The following is a 20,999-nucleotide window of genomic DNA, read 5'->3' on the forward strand; positions in this document are numbered from 1 at the left end:
GAGGTTTTACTGAGACAGGTGAATATTGTTAATTGAGTCTTTGGTATACCTATTTTCTCCGTCAAATGGAGCAGCAAAATGGTGATCAAGAGTCCTCATCTTACCTCGGGCTTCCCTGGTAGCGCAGTGGTTAAGAATCCGCCTGCAAATGCGGGGACACGGGTTTGAGCCTTGCTCCGGGAAGATCCCACATGCCGCGGAGCAACTAAGCCCGTGTGCCGCACCTACTGAGCCTGCGCTCTAGAGCCCGCGAGCCACAACTACTGAAGCCCCTGCACCTGGAGCCTGTGCTCCGCAACAAGAAAAGCCACCGCAATGAGAAACCCGAGCACTGCAACGAAGAACAGACCCGCTTGCCACAACTAGAGAAAGCCCACGTGCAGCAACGAAGACCCAACGCAGCCAAAAATAAAATTAAATTTAAAAATTTAAAAAAGAGCCTTAATATATTTGCCCCATGTCCCCATGTAATATTCTTGAAGAGTTTTAGAAAAGTTTTGAGTGATTTATGTACTCAGTTTCACCAGATGACAAGAATCAGTATTATTCCTCAATTTACTCCTTTTTACCTCCAGTACAGTCACTAAACTCCAGACTTAGGATCTCTCTCTCTCTCCCCTCTCTATCTCTCCATTAAAATATATTTTGCATGTTATTTATATATTTGGAAAAGCTAGGAAATAAAAATTTAACCAAAAACTTAGCATAGTTCAAAGCAATATGCGTTAGTACGAAAGGAAGAAAGAAAAAGAAGATGAAGTCTATGATCCATCTGGGGACGCTTTCTGAAGAGTCTCTCAATTCACTTCTGTGCCTTAGACCTGTGAGACCAGGCTAATTTGATGGCCTGTCAGGGACAACTGAATAGATATCTAAAGACTAGTTTGCTAGTTTTCTATCCTGTGGACACAAGAATCCTGCTCTCCTGGAGGCTAATCTAGCACTTTCCCCAATGCGTAATCAATAAAAATTAAAATGGAGGTATAAACTGTTGTTTCCACCCTTGGATTCTTTTACACATGGCTGGAGATAGTGGACACCTGAAACACCTAGAGAGAACACAAGTGAACTCAGGAAAATATCATAGACAGATGAGTGCTAAACCTTATAATGCTGACCACAATTCAGTAGGTGTTCAGCCTGTCATTACATAGTCTACAAATATTTGTTGACATCTACCGTGAGCCAGGCTCCAGGGTAGGGACGGGAGGTATAGAGATCAGTAAGTTTGCCTGTCCTTGAGGTGCTCAGAGTCTAGCAGGGGAAATACACTTTTAAACCTGATCATTTTCCCATAGTTACCACAGAGGCTGAAAGACCAGGTACCGGGTACCATGGGGACTCATGCCAGGTCCCATGGGGATGCAGAGCATGGAACAACATTGGATTTTTATGGGGGAGAAAATGCTTCAGATTTTAAGTGCAGGGCTGCAAAGGAATATTCTTTTTCATTTTGTTTAAAATTATTTAAAATTTGACTGAGATGAGACTAACTATAGAAAAACTTGGTGGACAAACTAAAGACTAGGTAATTGTACTTTGAGTTTTTGAAATACTTGATAAGAGACTGCTGGAAGGAAAGGAAAAAATTCTGGGTAACAACATTTCCAGAGCTTCTAGAATATTCTAAAGTTTTGTTTTCCTTTCTAGACAAGTCCATTTTAAAAATTTTCACATGAGGAACTTATTACACTGTACATTAGGTGAAAGCAAAAACAGATTAAGGGCTAAATGGAACATGAAACAGACATTTGAAAAAAAAATTTTTAATTTCAAAAAATCGATGGTTTTCTCAAATGCCTGACAATTTTACAATAAAGATTATGTAGAGACATGGAAAATGTATAGAAACAATTTTTTTTTGTAATAAATTAATTTATTTATTTAGTTTTGGCTCTGTTGGGTCTTCGTTTCTGTGCGAGGGCTTTCTCTAGTTGTGGCAAGCGGGGGCCACTCTTCATCGCGGTGCACGGGCCTCTCATTATCGCGGCCTCTCTTGTTGCGGAGCACAGGCTCCAGACGCGCAGGCTCAGTAGTTGTGGCTCACGGGCCTAGTTGCTCCGTGGCATGTGGGATCTTCCCAGACCAGGGCTCGAACCCGTGTCCCCTGCATTGGCAGGCAGATTCTCAACCACTGCGCCACCAGGGAAGCCCTAGAAACAATATTTTAAAAAGTGAACTAGATACATTACAATGACAGCTGTGTAAAAACTATAGGAACTCCTGACCAACTATTGGAATAGGTCAGAGGGCTGTGGTAGTGAAAAGGGGTGGTACTTTGTTTATTTTTCTGTAAACCATCTTTACTGTTTAGTGAAAATAACCTCAACAGAGGTAAGGAGCCATATTTATTCTCCTTCATATTCTAACAAAGCCTTAAGGTTTTTGTTTTTGTTGTTGTTGTTTTGTGTGTGTGTGTGTGTGTGTGTGTATATGTATGTGTATGTATGTGTGTGTGTGTTTTTAGGGCAGGGCTTCTCAATAGCAGTGTTATTGACATTTTGGACTGGCAAGTTCTTTATTGTGTGAGGCCGTCATGTGCATTGTAAAATGTTGGGCAGATCCTGGGCTTTGACCCACTAGATGACAGTAGTCTCTCCTCCTCCCCCAGACATGACCATCAAAAATCGCCCCCAGTTGAAAACCATTGTTTCAGAAGATACCTTCTCTAAAGAGAGGCTTATCCTGGAGCTTTCCTGTTTAAATTATCCATAAAAACAACTTCATTTTGTGCCCAGTATATTTATTTATCCCGATTCAACTGGCCGTTACTGGCTGTCTACCATAAACTGGACACTGTGCTAGGATCAAATGTAATATTCATATATGTGTGTTTCTATTCTTTTAAACACTGCTAATCATTTCCAGTGACAGCAAGGAGGATCGGCTTCACACTTTTTTTTTTTAAGTTTTTATTGAGTCTGTTACAATATTGCTTCTGTTTTATGTTTTGGTTTTTTGGGCCCTGAGGTATGTGGGAATCTTAGCTCCCAACCAGGGATCGAACCCGCAACCCCTGCTTTGGAAGGTGACCTCTTAACCACTGGACCGCCAGGGAAGTCCCTGGCTTCACACTTTTAAAGAGGAATGCTTAGTTTTAGTTCCTAAAGTACTTGCTGTTCTGGTTTATCTGGTTAAATTTAGGGACGACCAAAAGCCCCTTTTACAGCTTGGTGGGCTATATATTTAAAGAAAAACAGGTGTATAGCAATGCTGTGTTCAATCCATGTTTTAACTCATGTGCAGTGGCCATTTCCAAACTTGCTGCCCTTCCTTAGAGAGAGGATCACTGGCTCAGTGTGACCATACTGGGTCAGAGGCTCCTGGGGTTTCTAGAGGGTTACAACCTCATATCTCATTTTTATGCCCAGAAAAATGATGCAAAGTGCAGAGAAGATTCTTCTAGGACGTTGAAGTGTTTTCCTTTGCTATTTGAGGGAAGAGAGCAACGCAAAGGAAGAGGAAATGTTAATGTGGGAATTTCTGCTTCCCAAGTATCCTCACTGGCTTCTAGAACATAACTCTCAGCTTTGAGGGCAGTGACTTCAGGCAAGTTCAGCCAGATACATACTGTGCTAATTTCTTTTCATTTCACCCTCACAACCACTCTATGAGTAGGTCTTATTATTATTATCCCCATTTTACAGATGAGAAAACGGAGGCAGAAGAAGGTTAAATGGCTGACTTCAGAATCCCACCCCAGGTCTGCCTGACTGCAGGGCCCATGCTTTTACTCTTCGTCGTGGTGCGCGGGCCTCTCACTATTGCAGCCTCTCTTGTTGCGGAGCACAGGCTCCAGACGCGCAGGCGCAGTAATTGTGGCTCACGGGCCTAGTTGCTCCGCGGCATGTGGGATCTTCCCAGACCAGGGCTCGAACCTGTGTCCCCTGCATTGGCAGGCAGATTCTCAACCACTGCGCCACCAGGGAAGCCCAGGGCCCATGCTTTTAACCCACTGTACTCAATACTAGACTAGATGTCCCCTCCTTTTATGTGCTCCCATGGCACCCCTTCCCAGTTGATAACATGCATCACTCTTGTTGTAATTCATTCAGTGCCTGTCTCTCTCACTACTGTACATTCCATGAGATCTTAATCTATTCTGACTTGTTCCAACACACAAGGCCTAGCACATGGGAGGCACTATATAGATACCTGTTGAGTGAAAGTGAAAATATTATAATCAGTGATATTATGGCAAAATTTCCTTCTAAGAGTTCTAGTTAGCCAACAATTATTCATCTTTTGTTCTCATTGGTAGGGTGGGGTGGGCAGGGTATGCAAAGTGAGTATGTGCTTTGGGTTTTGTGATGGAGCTGGAGAGACTAAGCATTCATAAGATACATTGGAAGCAGCTGAAGATGGCCTGCAGTTTGAGTGCTGCAATGTGTGGACATAACTTTACAATCGGAAATCCAAGTGCCTCGAAAGGAATCTTGATCCTAGCACAGTGTCCAGCTTATGGTAGACAGCCAGGAATTCCTCAAAAGGAATTTCTTCCTAGATGATTTAGAACTTTCTACATCCAAGTGCTTTTCCATTGCTGGAAGGAAAGCAGAGGGACAAATAAACAGAGCAGGACTGTCCTGTTTAGGCTGTCATATTTCTAAACTGCCACAAGGTGGGAGTATTTTAAAACTTTACTCTGATTTTCTGATCATTAATCTTTCGCGGGCCGTATAGTGATGGAATCTCAGTGTCCCAACGCAGTACATTGGAAGGCAGAAAAACAAACATGGCTCTAATTTTGCTGCTGGAAGCTTGACTCATGTGAAATTGGCAAAAGGAAATGGATATTAAAGCAAGAGAACTAACAGTTATCGGTTTGGTTTGAAACTATTATGTGTTACATTTAAAAATAAGCTTGTAGTGTAAAATGGAAACATTATTGGAACCAAAATTCAGTATTTTGAATGAATGTAGTCTCATTCTTTTTTTCCTAAAGCTCTCCAAGTTGAAGCAATATTAATCTTCTCATGATTCACCATTATTTTGATCTTTGGTTCCAGTGTAGAAATTCAGCCACGTGTGGTGCACATTGAGGGCTGCTACTGTCATACTTTCTACATTGTCTCTGGCCCCTCAGGCAAATAACAGGTGCATTTTCAGTGTTCTGGGGCAGAAATTGCACTTACAGAAATTCAAATTGTAATTGGTGAAATGTACCAAAGCAGAGAAAATTAAAGAGTTGATGGTCAGTGAAGTGTGTGTTTTTAGCTGATGTGCAAAAAAGCCCATTTGCAGAGGAATCTATTACCAATAGATGGTGAGCTTGGCTACAATGTGAAGTGCTTTAATACTTTTAGAGACTCTGGTCCCAAAGATCAAGGGAAGCAAGAGGCAAAGAAAGGAAGGACAAGGATAGGGAGTTTGGCCAGATGAGATACAGGAAGGACTGGCAGGCACTGCAGGTTCCTGCAGTCAAGGAGGCAAATCCAGGCTTTTCTTCATCAACCCTTCAATCACCTTTGAGGCCTGTGACTGCTGACTCAGCACTGGGGAATTAAGTGGCTCTGAGTTTCTCTCAGGTGTTATGTGCACGGGCAGGTGGGCCAGTTTCCATGGGGAACATTCAACAGGCCACTGCGAAGCGCTTGAGTTCACTTCTGAACATTGTTGCCTTGTTGGCCTCAGCAGCACCCAACCCCCTCCTCTACTCAGGTGGGACTTCTCACTCCCCAGGCCCACAGGTGCCCAGAGGTGTGACATGTGCTCATTCCACTTCATTCCTACCATCCTAATTCTCCTTACCTTAGCTTACAGAATCCTAGAGTGTCAAAGATTTAACAGAAGGAGAAAGAAGTGAGGTCAAGTGATTTGCCCAAGAAGCGTCCCCAATACAAAGCTTTTTGCCCACATTTTCCTGTTCAACTGACCAAAATCTTCCCTTTTTCTAGGTCCACATCAAGTCCTCACCTTTAAAGTCCTAGAGTACTTAATGTCAAAATCCATTGCTGATTTCTGTATCTATCTCGACTCCTCCACTGAGAGGCTCAGGCCCTTGACCACAGGACCATATCTTACACACCAGGGCTCCCCAGACTTTAATGTGCACACGGCTCACCTGGTTTCTGGTTAAGATGGAGATTCTGATTCAGAGGGTCTGGGGCAGGGCCTGAGACTCTCCATTTCTAACACATTCCCTTGGGAATGGTGCTGATGCTGGTGGCCCAGCATGGCACTCAGTGATCGATTCTGCTTTCAGGAGTCCATTTTACCGGATAGACGTTGGTTTTCTTGCCTGCAGCCTGTTAAAGGGATAATAATAACTCCCTTGTTATGGGGAGGCAGTGCAGTGCGGCAGGTTAAAGCACTGGCTTTGAACCACTCAAAAAGGTAACGTTTAAAAAAAAAAAAAGGTAACGTTTATCAAGTACTTACTATGCATCAGGCACTGTGATGAGCACTTTATATGCATTATTGGATTAAATCTTTTGAAAGAAAAACGTTAAGTAAAAAACAAACAGAAAAACCTATTGTGTTATTTTTTCAGAAAATAAGTATCTATGTCTTAAGTGATTTCTCTTTCTGTAGGACTACAGAGCCTCTACAGATTTTTAATACAGAGCTCCTTTAAGAAAAGCTTAGTAAGTCTCCTGTTAGGATCTTTACATCAGCTGATATTTTAAAAATCATGACTGATTTTTCACAACGGCTGTTTTATGCCTTTTTTTTCAATACAGAAACTTTAATAGGTAAACATATCTGTAATGTTATATGAGTATATGGAAAGTGTTTCAAAAGAATTTGAATCAACTAAAAGACAAGGGTGTTTAACTTGCATAACTCAGATAAGTGAATTATGAATTTATTAGAATAAAGTATAATTATTATTTATGGGTTTCAGGAGCTCAAGAATAGTAAGTTTTGCCAAAGCAAAAATACATTTGTCTTGAGATTTCTTTTTTTTTAATAACTTTTTATTGGAGTATAGTTAATGTCTTGAGATTTCTTTAGAATTCAAAATCTAAGTAGTGATCATTTTGTTGATTAAAAAATTGCTTTTCATTCTCAAAAAGAAAATTCATGCTTCAGCTGATTTTTTTCCCTTGAGTTAAGAGGAATGTGTGTATGTGTGTGTATGCATGTATATGTATGTATGTGTCTTCACAATAACCCTTTGACCTAAGTACTATTATTCCCACTTTAAAGGCATAGAAGCTGAGGCTCCAGGAGGTGAAATGACTTGCCCACTCTTGCACTGTTTCTAGGAGCTGACCCAGGATACAAATCCAATTATGTCTGTTTCCAAAGCCCACTATAAAAAAATTGTTTTATTTTGAAAAATTAAAAAACTTAAGAAAAATTTCAAGAATGAACATCTATATACTTTTCCTCTAGATTCACTGGTTCTTACCATTTGCAAAGCCCACATTCTTAATCACTCTACCATTTATTAGGCGTATTGTGTTCTTAGGATATTACACAAACTTTCTGTGTTTAATTTGTTTATCTGTAAGTGGATAAAAATATCTATATTGAGGGTTTTTAAAATGAAGGGTAACTGGATAATTATTCACTCAGCAAATATTTATTGACCTCCTTCCATCCCAGGATGAATAAAAGCATTGTTCCAAACCAGGACAAAGCAAGGTAGCACAGCTGGTGCTCTCATAGAGCCAGAGTCAGAGGTGGGGGGAACAGACATTAAAAGGACATAGCAAGTAATTTCAGGTGGTCTAAGCACGGGGGAAGAGACAGAGCAGTCTGGAAGGCTTTCTGGAGGAGGTGACCTCTGGCCTGAGGCCTGACTCATGAAAGGGAGTGAACTGTACGTAAATGGGGGCAGAGTGGTCCAGCCTGCTCAGAGTGGGCACCTAACATCTCTTCATCCAACAGGAAAGAGAGATTGTGGAGTTTCCATTTGCAGAAATTATTTTTAGAAGAGAACACATGCTCACAGATAGACTAGATGATAATCTGACAACGGTAGCCCAGGCCGGTAGGTTTTCAGAATCTGTTCTAGCTTTTAACCTCCACCGCTCTTCACATGGTTGCATGCATGGATTTCTGAAAAACCATCTTTATAAAAGTGCCTTGAATTCCTTGGTGATTATTTCCTTTTAGGCATATAACTTTTAATATTAATAAACTGTTATTTACTAGTGGCAGTTGCTGTCCAAGGAAGTCTGATTTTTGTTTCTGGAGTCTCAATAACCTTTTGTTTCTAATTTAGAAATTGGATGAAGACATGCATCAAAAAATTGCAAAGGAAATGAATCTCTCTGAAACTGCTTTTATCCAAAAACTACACCCAACTGACAACTTTACACAAAGTAAATACTCTTTTTTTTTTTTTAAACCATTCCTGAATGGCACGAGAAGCTGCTTTTCCAGTGGGGGAATGATAGTTAAGGGAAATATCCATGTACTATTTGCAGGCAGATAGGAGGGAGAGGGGGAGCTTCTAATCTGGTTCTCATTTCATCTGTGGGAGCAGGTGTTGGTGAATTTGAGTGTTTCAGCTCCAGATCTAGCACTCGGGGGCCCTAGGAGGCTTGCCTAGACTTTGCTCCTCCTTTCACAACATGTTTCAGTGATGAATCATGCTAATGAAATATTTAGAAAAGAATAAGAAAATGAAAAGTTTACGACCCCCTTGTATGGGAGTGATCTCGTCTCTCTTTGGTTTTTTCTCCTCTGAAGGTTCCTGCTTTGGATTAAGGTGGTTTACACCAGTGAGTGAGGTTCCTCTCTGTGGCCATGCTACCCTGGCTTCTGCAGCTGTGCTGTTTCACAAAATAAGTAACGTGATTTTCTTTTATGAACTTACCATTTAGAAAATAGCAAATATTTAAAAAAACTCTCACACATTCTTTCCTGTGAACCAAAGTGACTGGTATAAAGACATTGCAAAGTTTATTTCATGCGATTTATTATGCAGAAACAAAAACAGCAAGCTTCTATAACACTTTGATATTTCAGAGTATGTGCCATGCATGTTGGAAAGCCATGGTCATTGTTTCCTGGAATGCCATTTTCTTCTAAATAGGAGCTCTCTGGTCTCTGTGACAAACACAGGGGCAGAGCTTGCAAGGCAGAATAGTTGTCTAACATGATATGATATTGGGGAACCAAAAGACATACTTTGCCCCAAATAGGTCCCCACCCACATTGAAATTCATTTCACAATAAGAGCTTTTTTACTCTGAACTTTAAATATTAATGAGTCCCAGCTGTATACATTTACCCTGTGAAGAGAGGATGCAGCACCTTAATCCTACCTGTTTCCATCTCAGCTACACTTAGTATAATAGATAAAGATCAGGGCTTTGTGGGAATGGGGCAGAGAGATGCCTGGAAATGTCCTAAAAGTGGAGATGGAAGCAGCCATGAATAAGTGTAGACAACAAACAGAAAGTTAAACAAGGAAATAAACAGGATGATACGACAGAGGGGTAACTGTGGGGGGTAGGGTGTTGGAAAAAGAATTTCTCTGGGGGAGTAACTTAGATGGGGCTGATAAGGGAAGGTGTTAATAGGTCAAGTTTGCCCAGAAAGCAGACTCTGAGACACACTGGCATGCCAGAAGAACTGGGGGCAGTGTTCTTGAGATCAGTATTGTTAAGGGAGTAAAGAAAGCAGAATTGAACACAGGGAGAAGTTGAACTGCAAAGTGGTAGCACCAAAGAAAGGCCTGATAGTCCTCCACAGGGTGGGCCTAAGGTTCGATGAGAAAATGCTTTGTAAATAATGATGTCTTACACCAATTATAATGAGAAGAATTCAACTTTGGGTTTCAGAATGTAAATTTTATTCTGTGAAAGTTAGTCAGCAGTGCTGAATTTCCTCACCTTTGAGATATGGTTAAGTATTACAGAAATATTAGGGAAGAGAAAAGAATTAAGTCACAAATCTTTGTTTTCACTAAAATGTTACCCACACTGAGATAAGTGGCCCAAGTTGTATCAGTAACGTGAAGGGATATTATATCAGGGTTGGTGATCTAATCTTTAAATCAAGATTTTATGTATAGTTTGGTTTGTTTATGGTAAGCTTGATTTGTTCATCTCAGACTGTTGTACATAACCTGTATGTTCTATTTGTCATCCCTTTGGCTTATCTTAAACTAGTAGAGTTTATAACTCTATAGTATTATAGGGGGATAGTTAAAAATCTGCATTAGAAAACATTATAGCATCCCTATGAGCTATGTTTAATTATTACCCCCAATTTATTGGTAAAATGAAATTAGTATAGTTTTAATTATTACCCCATTTTATTAATGAGGAAATTGAGGTTTAAGGAGATTAAATAATTTTTTCAAAGGCACAGCATGATGTCAAGTCCAATCAGTTATGTTCTTGGTTCTCAAGTTAGAATCCAGTGAGAGTTTTCTCCACTTAGGACCCCAGTAACCCAAACCTGGGACCCCTTTACTGGAAAGGACAACACTGCCAGAGAATCTAAGACTACATAACAGTGATCAAAACAGACATGCAACTATATAACAATGTTTATTTTCCTATTTCTTGATTCCTTTCAAAAAGTTTTCTAGTTGACAAAATAGAATTCTTTTTTTGGCCAGAAAACATGAATAGCACCCTAACCTTTGTCACTCTGAGTGGGGAACTAAAGGCCAGAAGAGAAGAGGACGGTATTGTCCTGGACCTGCCTCTTTATCCAGTCCATCCCCAGGTCAGCTCTTTTAAATTTTTTTTTTCTTTTGGCCGCCCTGCACGGCTTATGGGATCTTAGGTCCCCGACCAGGGATTGAACCAGGCCCTCGGCAGTGAGAGCATGGAGTCCTAACCACTGGACTGCCAGGGAATTCCCAGCTCTTTTTAATTATTGCCGTAAACTGAGAGCTTTCCTGTTTTACAGTAGTTTTGTCTTTTTTCCCAATCTAGGACTTCCATGAAGTGGAGGAATTGATAAAGGTTGGTGAAAAGAATCAAACCTGAGCCGTGTGATTTGATCATCTGTTATCGTTTGAACAAAGATTCGGTACTATTTGATCTCAACAGATAGGCATTCTACCAGTACAAGTGTTCCATTCTAAGCTTGGTTGAATACTGCACTGTGCATTTGAGATCTGAATTTTAATATTGAATCTAGGGACTTCCCTGGTGGTCCAGTGGTAAAGAATCCACCTTACAATGCAGGGGACGGGTGTTCGATCCCTGGTTAGGGAACAAAGATCCCACATGCCTCAGGGCAACTAAGCCCATGTGCCTCAACGAGAGAGCCGTCGTGCGCAAACTACAGACCCCGAGAGCCACAACTAGAGAGGGAAACCCCACACGCCACAACTAGAGAGAAGCTCGTGTGCCACAACTAGAGAGAAGCCCTTGAGCCGCAACAAAGACCCGACATAGCCAGAAAAAAAAAAAAAAGAAAAAGAATATTGAATCTATTTAGTGAGAAGGTTGACCAGTTTTCCCTGACTCTTCATTATCCGATTAGCCTCCGTGGAAAGGTGGGGGAGGGGAGACTGTCGTGTGTCAGGCTGAGAGTGAAAGAAAAGAGTGGAAACTGCCTGGCAGCTGTCGGTGTCCTGATGTCTTTAGTGGAGAATACGCCTGAGATGACAGGGCTGTGCTTTGATGGAAGAGAGCAGGAAAGCATGGGAACCTCGACAGAGAAGACAAGATACGTAGACTGGCCTCCTCACGGGGTCTGTGTGGGGATGGGGCTTGATGATGATGATGGTGATGATGACGATGATTACAACGAATATTTTTTAGGCTCCCCTGTGCAGTGCCACGCACTAAGTGTTTTAATGTATTATCTCATTTAATTCTCACTGCCACCCAGTGCAGCAGGCACTACAGTTGTCTCCCAGAGATTCCAGAAGGCCAGAGCAGCCCTGCATGGCCAGGTGCTTAGTTTGTAGAGCAGGAAGGGCCCAGGTCAGGACCAGGCCAAGGGCAGCCATGAGAAAAAATGATTCTGCAAAATGACGTATTACGGTATTTCTCAGTGAATTTTCAACTCAGCATTTGTAATCTCTTCAGTGTTTTGCTTTAAGTTTTCAGAGTATAAGCAAGTATCATGGATTCTGATTTTACACTCAGCTCTACCTATGGCTTGAGTTTTGGGAGACAGGCCAAATTCATAAATGAACTACTTTAACCGTATTGGCAAGAAAATGGAAAATATTCACAGTGGTAGACCTTGTTCGTGGTAGAAAGAACTTAACCTGATCTCTCTAAGCCTCAGGGTCGGCATTTGTAAAATGAGGATGATGAAGGGTTATTTATTGTGAGTATTGTCATTTTGTGTTCCTAGAAACTGGCAATAAGATTCTCAGCTGAGAATTAAACTTTCAAATTGACATAAGAATCCATGCAGAGAAGGGCTGGATGACCCTTCAGAGAGACTGAGAGGCCCCGGAGAGCAGATGGGATCGGGCTGTAGGAGTTCCCATTTCTAGAGAAGGGGGACATTGGTCAGCAGTGGTCACAGAGGCAGACATTCCAGGCATCACCCACGGCAGAGGGAGTCTAGGCCATAGGACCTAGAACACCTCAGTCCCTAAAGAAGATTAGAGAACCTGAAGCCACCTAGTGACAACCGGACAACTACCATGTAACTCTTGTCTGTTCTGCCGGCAGCTGGTGGTGGTGCCACAGGATGACTCGGAGGGGCTTTTGTCCCCTCATAATCTCCCTCAGCACCCCAAGCCAGCAAAGACAAGACAGACATACAGTGTCTTAGATATGAGCGAGGCTATGTGCAGCCCAGTAAAGGGTGAATCAAGGTATCTCTAGAAAATGTTGCTACGTTCTTGATCTGTAGCATACAGTCTACGTGAGAACAGCGAGCTTGCCAAGCAGAGCAGCATTGAGACAAGTGCCCTAGTTCCCACTTCCAATCAGACTGCTGGCCCTGAGTCCTTCCCATGTGGAAGCTTCTAGTTACTGCTGCAGGAACTCCACATATTATTTCATTTAATCCTCACAACACCTCCAAGAGGCAGGCATGAAGCCCCCACCTCTACAGATAGTAGACAGTAGTAATTCAGAGCTTTGACTCCAGGGCCCCTCAGACCTGGGTCAAGGTGTGTGTCTGTGTGTGTGTGACCTTGGGCCTCTCTGAATCTTCTTATCTGTGGGGAAAATACCCACTTGAAGGAGTTGTGTGTTGAGGCACGTAGTAACACGTGTGAACAGTGCCTATCTTTGGCTAAACTCAGAGGGTAAACTCAACCCTCATCAAGGTCTCTGGCTGCCAGGAAACTGGCTTTCTTGAGCAATACCTTGAGTCCCGAAACTGACCTGAAACTCCTGGGATTGGAGATGTTGGGTGTGCCTGGCACAGAGCAGACACTCATGAGAGGTTGCTCTCCAAACATGGGTCAAATTCATAAATTCCTGAGGAGGTTTTGGTCTGTCTCCGTAGACTGCCATAGGTGACACACTGGTTCAGGACATCCGCTATTCCCCAGATACCCGAAAGCTCCTGGTCCGGCTCAGTGATACTTACAACAGGTAAACAAGATTTTTGGCTTCGTCAGCACCCTGGGAATGGCTGAGCACCCAGATTTATAGCTCTGGCTTGGTCTGGCTGTGCCATGTTCCGTCAAACCATGATTTACACAGCCAGAGAGTTTTGTTCCCCTCCTGGTGAGCCATTTGGCAAGCTGCATCCTGGCCTGCTTTACAGAGTCTGGGTAGTGGGTAGTCTATTGAATGACTTTGTCCTGATCCATCCCGTTTATGAACAAGGTCATTTCTGGAGAGCCTGAAAGTGAACACACAGAATCTGCTGCAAGTGGAAAACACGGGGAAGGTGAAAGGACTCATTCTCACCATCAAGGGAGAGCCTGATGGGCAGACTCAAGCGTTTGACTTTTACTCCAGATATTTCACTCCATGGTTTGGTGTGGCTGAAGACCCCGTAACAGGTACTTTTTGACTTGAGTCCTGAAGAGGGCTAAACAGTGGGGAGGGAGGAGGATAACAAGTAGCTATTTATGTGCGCTCCACGTGACCTTTCAGGTTGTTTGGTTTCTGAGCTGCCTTTGTTTCCCTACCTGCCCCTCCCCCATCCCTCCACTGAAGTCTCATGTGAAAAACACAGAGTTAAGGAGGCAGTACAGCAGGGTTAAACTAGTGTCAGACAGCCTGGGTTTGCATCCTAGCTTCCTAGCCGTTGACCTTGGGCAAATGACAACTTTTTTTTTTAGATTTTTTTTGATGTGGACCATTTTTTAAAAAGCCTGTATTGAATTTGTTACAGTATTGCTTCGATTTTTATGTTTTGGAGTTTTTTTTTTTTTTTGGCCGCGAGGCCTGTGGGATCTTAGCTCCTTGACCGGGGATTGAACCCGCACCCCCCGTACTGGAAGGCGAAGTCTGAACCACTGAACCACCAGGGAAGTCCTGACTTAACTTTTCAAAGCTTTTGTTCCCTCGCTATAAAATATGGATAATACCTCATAGGTTATGTAAATGCATGTTAAGTGCCCAACACAGTGCCTGGCACATGGTAAGTGCCCAGTAGCTATTAGGTATTTTAATAATAACAACAAAACTGACTCCCTGAGCCAACACTTCTAGAGCTGCCATTTGCAAAATCCAGTGGCCAATATCCACTACATTCCCAAAACCTTTTGTCCTTTTCAGTAACCAGCCTGCATGATCATTGATCTAGATAAGATTTGGTTTTTGAAGGATCAAGCCCTGGACTGCTGGTGGGAAATTAGGACAGGCATAGTGGTTTTGTTTTTTCCTCCCCTCCTCATTTCCCTGACCTGCCCACAAAGTGGGTGGGATGGGTTCAGGAACGTGGGTATTCAGGATCTTCTACCAGACAGAAGCAGAGGGATGAAAGTGAAGCCTCGTACTTTCATCCTCCTTGAGAAGAATGGGCTGAGCCGCAAAAGGGGGGATGCTGGATGGAGGAGGCTGGTGGATGGGATAGTGGCCAGGGTAAAAGGAGGCTGAGCAGAGACTGCGAGCCTCCTGTTCTGGTCAGATGGCAGGGGCTGGGATGGTTTCAGGGCCTTGACTTAGTTACTCTGAGGAACAAAATATGTGAAATTCAAAGCTCAGCAAGCAAGCACTTTTAAAGACTCAGGAAAATGCCCAACGACTGTTGGTCCAACTCAACCCTCCCCAATAGAAAAGAAGTTCTGAGTGGACTTACACTTGCACAGCTGCTTCCCAAAGATTTTAATTACCACAGAGGGCAAGTTTTTCCCCCTGTAATAATGCTTTACTAGAGTGGGAAGGACAGCGATGAGCAACCGTTTCAGTTTGCTTGAGACTGAGGGACTTCTTAGCATACAGGACCTTCAGTGCTAAAGCCAGGACAGTCTCAGGCATACTGGGATACTTGGGCACCCTATGTGGACCTCCCATAACATTAGTAAGTTTTCCTGAAGGAGAGACCTTTTCCAAACCATCCTTTTTTCTCCCAAAGACTTTTCTGTCAGTTATTCCTTTACATTTTGTTTCTTCGTTTTAATATCTATTCTCTGATCTAAACCTAGGGCACAATCATATGAAAAAATACCTCATTAAAAGAAAGTTCTTCCGGCACCGAAAACCTGTGAATGCTGACTTGGTGGGAAATTTAGCGTTTTGTCAGTTACCACCTTTTCTTTCATGTGTGTCCTAAGAGGAAGGAGATATTTTTCCCTTGAAAGATGTAGACAGTTTTATGTGAAGACCTTGTTTCTACCATGGGCTGACAATGAACTGGTAGACAAGACAAGAATTAAAACCTACAGTTTAATTCAGCCTTCAGAAAGTATAAGACACAGAAAGTATAAGACATAGGATACATCGTTTGGAGGAGTTATCCGTAAATTCTATGTCTTCCTTTCTATTTCCATCCTTAATTCCACACTTGGCTGTGGCCACGGCCAGCATACTGACTAAGTCACCTAAGGTTTAGTCAAACTGGATAGTTGATTGTTTATGAACTTAGCACAGAGTTGCCCCTGTTTTCTTTGGGATTGTACCATAACTTTTCACTTCTTTTAAGGGTCTGCACATACTGTTCTCAGCAGCTACTGGTCCCAGCAACTGGGGAAGAAAGCCATGCACGGTAGGACAGCTCTTTCTCAAATTTTAAAAAATTTGCTTAACTTGAAGCTAGTATTCCTTCTCATATGTACTATCCACTTGAAGATGTAATAAAATGTTAACTATCACCCACGTGAAAACGAGAGGTTTTGAATTCCTTCCCCCTGAACCTTCTACTCAAAACATCCTCCACCCCAAACATCTTCCACCTGTGTCTCTCCCAACACAAGGACACACTTCTAATACAGTAAGTACCCAATAAATGTTTGTTGAATAAAGTTAACTGGCTGTATAACTTTGGCCCAGAAAGGTTACTTATAATGTGACACATTGAGACTGGATGATTACCAAGGTTCCTTACTGCCATTGCTAGTTATGAGATTAAATCAAACAAACTGCTTTGGAACCAAGTCTCCTAGTGATCTACATATTGCCTGAGGCAGAGAAAATAAATGGCAGCCAGTGGAATTTACACAGCTGGTACTAACAATGTAGCTGGTAGTCTGTATGTGGTGCAGGCTACACAATCAAAGTAGGAGTTTGACTTTAAAGGATGGAGGTTCTTGCTTAGTGGGATGGTTAAGCCTCTGTGACCCTGATTTGGACATAGCACGGTGGCTGTTCTCTTTCCTTGGTGAGCCTAATTACTCCCCTAAGCTTAGGAAGCCTGAGGCTGTGCCTCGTGGTTGCCTGACAAGTGTGGTTGCTGGCTGACCACAATGAGTAAAGAACTCCCTTTGTCCTATTCAGACCTCGGAAGGTGGGGCCTTTTCAGAAGGGCCAAGAGCACCCCTCTTTATCTTCTTAGACTTTTAGTCCTAGCCTCTGTCTTTTCACATGTGCTTGCTAACTCCTAGACAGAGCCAGGGAGGATGCTATGGGCGGGGTATGTCTGGGGCATTACAGGAAGTAATAGAGGATGTGGCTCAGGAAGCGAAGCGGTAGAGCTGTGTATTTTGTGGATCAAATTGCGTCTGTGGTCTCTCAGTCCTCAGGAGAATGGGGTGGGCTGGGCAATACCATGCACAGATGAAGGAATGCATTCTATTTAAAAAAATTTTTAAGATTAATTGATTTTTATTAAGGTAACATTGATGTATAACATTATATAAGTTTCACATGTACATTGTATTCCTGCTTCTATATACCCTACAACATGCTCACCACCAAAAATTTATTTTCCGTCTTTCACCGTACAGTTGATCCCCTTTACCCATTTTGATCTCCCTGCTCCTCCCTGACCCTTCGCCTCTGGCAACCACCCTCTGTTCTCTGTGTCTATGTATTTGTGTTTGGTTTGTTCATTTATTTTGTTTTTGTTTGTTTGAAGGGATGTGTTCTTTAAACTGACCTGGGAGGATTCTAGAGCTTGTAATAAGTGGTCTCTCACTATGTCCTGTTAATTAAAAAGAGTGAAAATGATCTTAATTTGTGACTCGTTTTATGTTTTCTTTAGCCTTTCAGTGTTCCAGCCGGGGAGGAGAATTGAAGATTTCCCTGCGTCCTGATGGACGAGTTGACATCAAGGGAGGTGCTGCTCTTGTTTTAGAGGGCACGCTGACGGCCTAGATGCGCTTGTGCGCGATGCTGCAATCTTGACTTACCAAGCATTTTCCGCGTAGAAAGAAATGTAAGGGGCTGCTTTGAATAAAGTTTGCATAGTAGTCTACTTAATCCTCACCTTAGACATAGAACAACAAAGACATATTAATGGAAATTTAATAATGCTTCCTGACTAGTTAACTAATGGAGTTTTGGCTCTACCTGTGAGTATATTTGAAATGTAAGTAACCAATAACGAAGAATAATGTTGTCACCTTTGATTATGAGCACCAAGCACAAAATGAGGAACAAATTTATGAGGAGTAAGATCAAACCATTTAAACTTAGGTGTACCAGACAGACTATTTTGCAGCCATTGAAAAGACCCAATAACTATGAGGAAATATGAAAAAAAATTTCATGATACAATACCAAGAAAGAAAATCATGGTTGAGTATAAACTGTTAGCAATGTTATGCTGTGTCTGTGGAGAATACAAATTTGTATAGACAAAGATGGATCATGAAGATAGAAAAGTGAAAAGAGTTCGCGTGTGGAGGGTAAGATTGGAGTAATTTTAATGTACCTAAAAAGTTATTTTCTCCATTGGAACACACTCATGTTTAATAACTAAAAATCAGGACATGTAACTAAATAACTAAAAAGCCCAGAAATTTTTTAAAATGTATGTGTGATAGAGTGGTAGTAAAATTAAACATGAAAAGTAATATCTTGCCTCTTTCCAAGTTCTTTTTGGGGTGGGAATTCCCCTTGCTGTGGCTCCCATGTATTCTGCAATTTAGGTGCCCAGCTGGGATCTGAATTCCCAGCCCATGTGTCAGATCTACTGCTCAGCAATCTGACGTGCTTGGTAAAAAGCAATTTGCTGTCTCCTGTGTATAAGACACCGGGCTAGAAGCTGGTGGGGTGGAGATCTGGGGGCCAGGCTGCAAAGGAGATTAGAGGGGAAGCTTATAGAGCTCTCAAGGGACTCTGGGAAAACCAGGCTCATCCTTTCATGAAAAGATAATGAGCACTTGCACTGGTCTGTGATTAGGGTCTACATATGGCAGACACTGAATGCTATGGCGTAGTCAGGGGAGTGTTGAAGGACAGGGCTTCGAAAGACTGGGGCATGAGTAAGGCTTCAGAGATGAATGCACATGGCATGTCTGGGTTTTGTCTAGAGTTTCTACATCTTGAAAGTAGTTAGGTTCTATGGGGGCTGAGAGAAATAAAAGAAAGTAATTATTAAACTAACAATCCAGTTGAAGAGATAGCATGTAAACACAAGGATAGATAAATAATACTGTAAGCTTTTTTTTTTTTTAATTTATTTATTTATGGCTGTGTTGGGTCTTCGTTTCTGTGCGAGGGCTTTCTCTAGTTGTGGCAAGTGGGGGCCATTCTTCATCGCGTTGCGCGGGCCTCTCACTATCGCGGCCTCTTTTGTTGCGGAGCACAGGCTCCAGACGCGCAGGCTCAGTAATTGTGGCTCACGGGCCTGGTTTCTCCGCGGCATGTGGGATCTTCCCAGACCAGGGCTCGAACCCGTGTCCCCTGCATTGGCAGGCAGATTCTCAACCACTGCGCCACCAGGGAAGCCCCTGTAAGCTATTTTTATTGTTGTTTTTTAAACTATTAAAACCTATAGAAAGGACATAGGAATCATGGCGATTGTGAGTCATCCCCAGGGTATGAGAAAGGGAGAACTATGGTTCTCCAGGTGTGGTACCTAGACAAGCAGCATCTGCATCACCTGGGAGCTTGTTAGAAAAGCAGATTCTCAGGCCCCATCCCAGACCCACTGAATCAGAAGCTCTGGAGATGGAGACCAGAAGTCTGGTTTTTAGCAAGCCCTCCAGGTGATCCGGGTGTACACTTAAGTTTGAGAACCACTAGTATTCAGCCACTGTTTTCTTCCCTCCCAAGTGATAATTGCCTTTGTAGCTCAATAACTTTAAATGTGCATTATCTCAAAATCTCCTTGACCATACCAATATACTTGCTGCTTAGTGCAGTTTTGGAGGAGCTGGGTTTTTTTTTTTTTTTCCCTCTTAGCTTCCAGTTCTGTTCAGCATAGAAAAATTAGCTGTGCTCAGGTGGGAGCTGTTCAGTAAAATGTTGGTAATATACAGATTAATCAGCCATGATTTATTAATGATGAATTAATTACACCTGATTGTGCAGTTCTGCTAGCTAAATGGAGCTTTAAAGGAGTTATTTTATTAATCATCATGGTGCTAGTTGCAGACACTTACAGAAGGATCACTAATTAAACATGCAACCATATGCAAAACAAGTTGGGTTGCTGAGACCTGCAAGAATAAGAAACCCTGATTTTTAGGGGAGCCAAAACATTTTATTTTATGCAATATTAGGGAGTTGGCTTGGCAATGTTAATCATTCACTGCAAGTTAATATTGTAATCTTTCCCAGCAGGGGTTGATCCCTATATCAAAAAGTATATAACACTCTAGTGAGATTCTAGTAAAGGGGAAGATTGTTCAAGCCTATTTTCTCTTTTATACACATGCAAAATGGCTTTTGCTGAACAGAGACCATTGATTGATGGGATGGGACTTACAGCAGAGACAGTCAAAACCACAAACCAGTCCTTCGTGTCAGAGAGCATCAGGTGAGTGCGAGACTGAACTCTTGGAGACCCTGTGTATTGAATCACAATAAGAGGAGTCACAGCCTTGTACTATTGGAGCAGAGAAAGAAATGAGACTGTCCAGCTGAAGGGGCATCAGGTAAACTCAAGGATAGCTAAAGAATGGGAAAATTGTTTTCAATTTTTAGCTCAAGATAGATTAAAGCCGTTTCCTGACTTTTTGTTGTTATGATTGTTTGTTTGGAGTTATGCAGCATCATTGTGAATAGTCAAGGAGGTACTAGCCAACTTCCTCCAAGGAAGCCAAGGTGGCCAGGTGCTACCTCTCTCTGCACCTCAGGGGGCAGGAATGCTACTTGGGCTCAGCCAAATCAGAAACCATCTCCTGGGAATGTGGATCCTGAACAAGGGAAGCAGTACTGTAGAGGTGGCTAGAGACCTATACTATAGAGATCCATACTATAGCTCATTCTAGCTTGTTCTAACATTATTAGCTGTTCCACCATTTACTCAGTCAATCCCCTCAGTCTCCTTTTTTTTTTTTTTTTTTTTGGCTACGCCTCACGGCATGCAATATCTTATTTCCCCGACCAGGGATCAAACCCGTGCCCCCTGCAGTGGGATCATGGAGTCTTAACCACTGGACCACCAGGGAATTACCCCCTCAGTCTCCTATTGAAGACCTTTGATTTTATTTCCAGATGCTTTACCATTAGAAGCTGTACTGCAGAGAGCAACTTTATTTTATTTTCTATGTCCTGGTACTTTTATTTCTTTAGGATAGACTTGAGAGAGAGAGATTTCTGGTTCTGAATAATGTGTGTATTTTGGGGGACCTCCCTGGTAGTCCAGTGGTTAGGACT

General features: G+C 42.3%; 1 protein-coding gene across 6 annotated transcripts in view; it reads left to right on the forward strand.

Annotated features, from left to right (window-relative positions):
• The window catches only part of PBLD (phenazine biosynthesis like protein domain containing), a 45,303-nt gene extending 25,012 nt beyond the window's left edge, over positions 1–20,291 (forward strand). For 5 of the 6 annotated variants that reach the window (XM_036828036.1, XM_036828035.1, XM_036828032.1 and 2 more), the window contains 8 exons: positions 8,177–8,276; positions 8,647–8,745; positions 10,529–10,638; positions 10,851–10,880; positions 13,345–13,433; positions 13,671–13,849; positions 15,937–15,999; positions 17,434–18,247. In XM_036828036.1, the coding sequence (XP_036683931.1) occupies positions 8,177–8,276; positions 8,647–8,745; positions 10,529–10,638; positions 10,851–10,880; positions 13,345–13,433; positions 13,671–13,849; positions 15,937–15,999; positions 17,434–17,546 (783 nt within the window). In that variant the 3' untranslated portion in view covers positions 17,547–18,247. Of the gene's footprint in view, positions 1–8,176; positions 8,277–8,646; positions 8,746–10,528; positions 10,639–10,850; positions 10,881–13,344; positions 13,434–13,670; positions 13,850–15,936; positions 16,000–17,433; positions 18,248–20,077 lie in introns of those variants that run through there. The other variant, XR_005016765.1, reaches the window with a different exon arrangement.
• Positions 20,292–20,999: the final 708 nt, after the last annotated feature.

Source organism: Balaenoptera musculus, chromosome 16 (genome assembly GCF_009873245.2).
Source record: "Balaenoptera musculus isolate JJ_BM4_2016_0621 chromosome 16, mBalMus1.pri.v3, whole genome shotgun sequence".
Taxonomy (NCBI): Eukaryota; Metazoa; Chordata; class Mammalia; order Artiodactyla; family Balaenopteridae; genus Balaenoptera; species Balaenoptera musculus.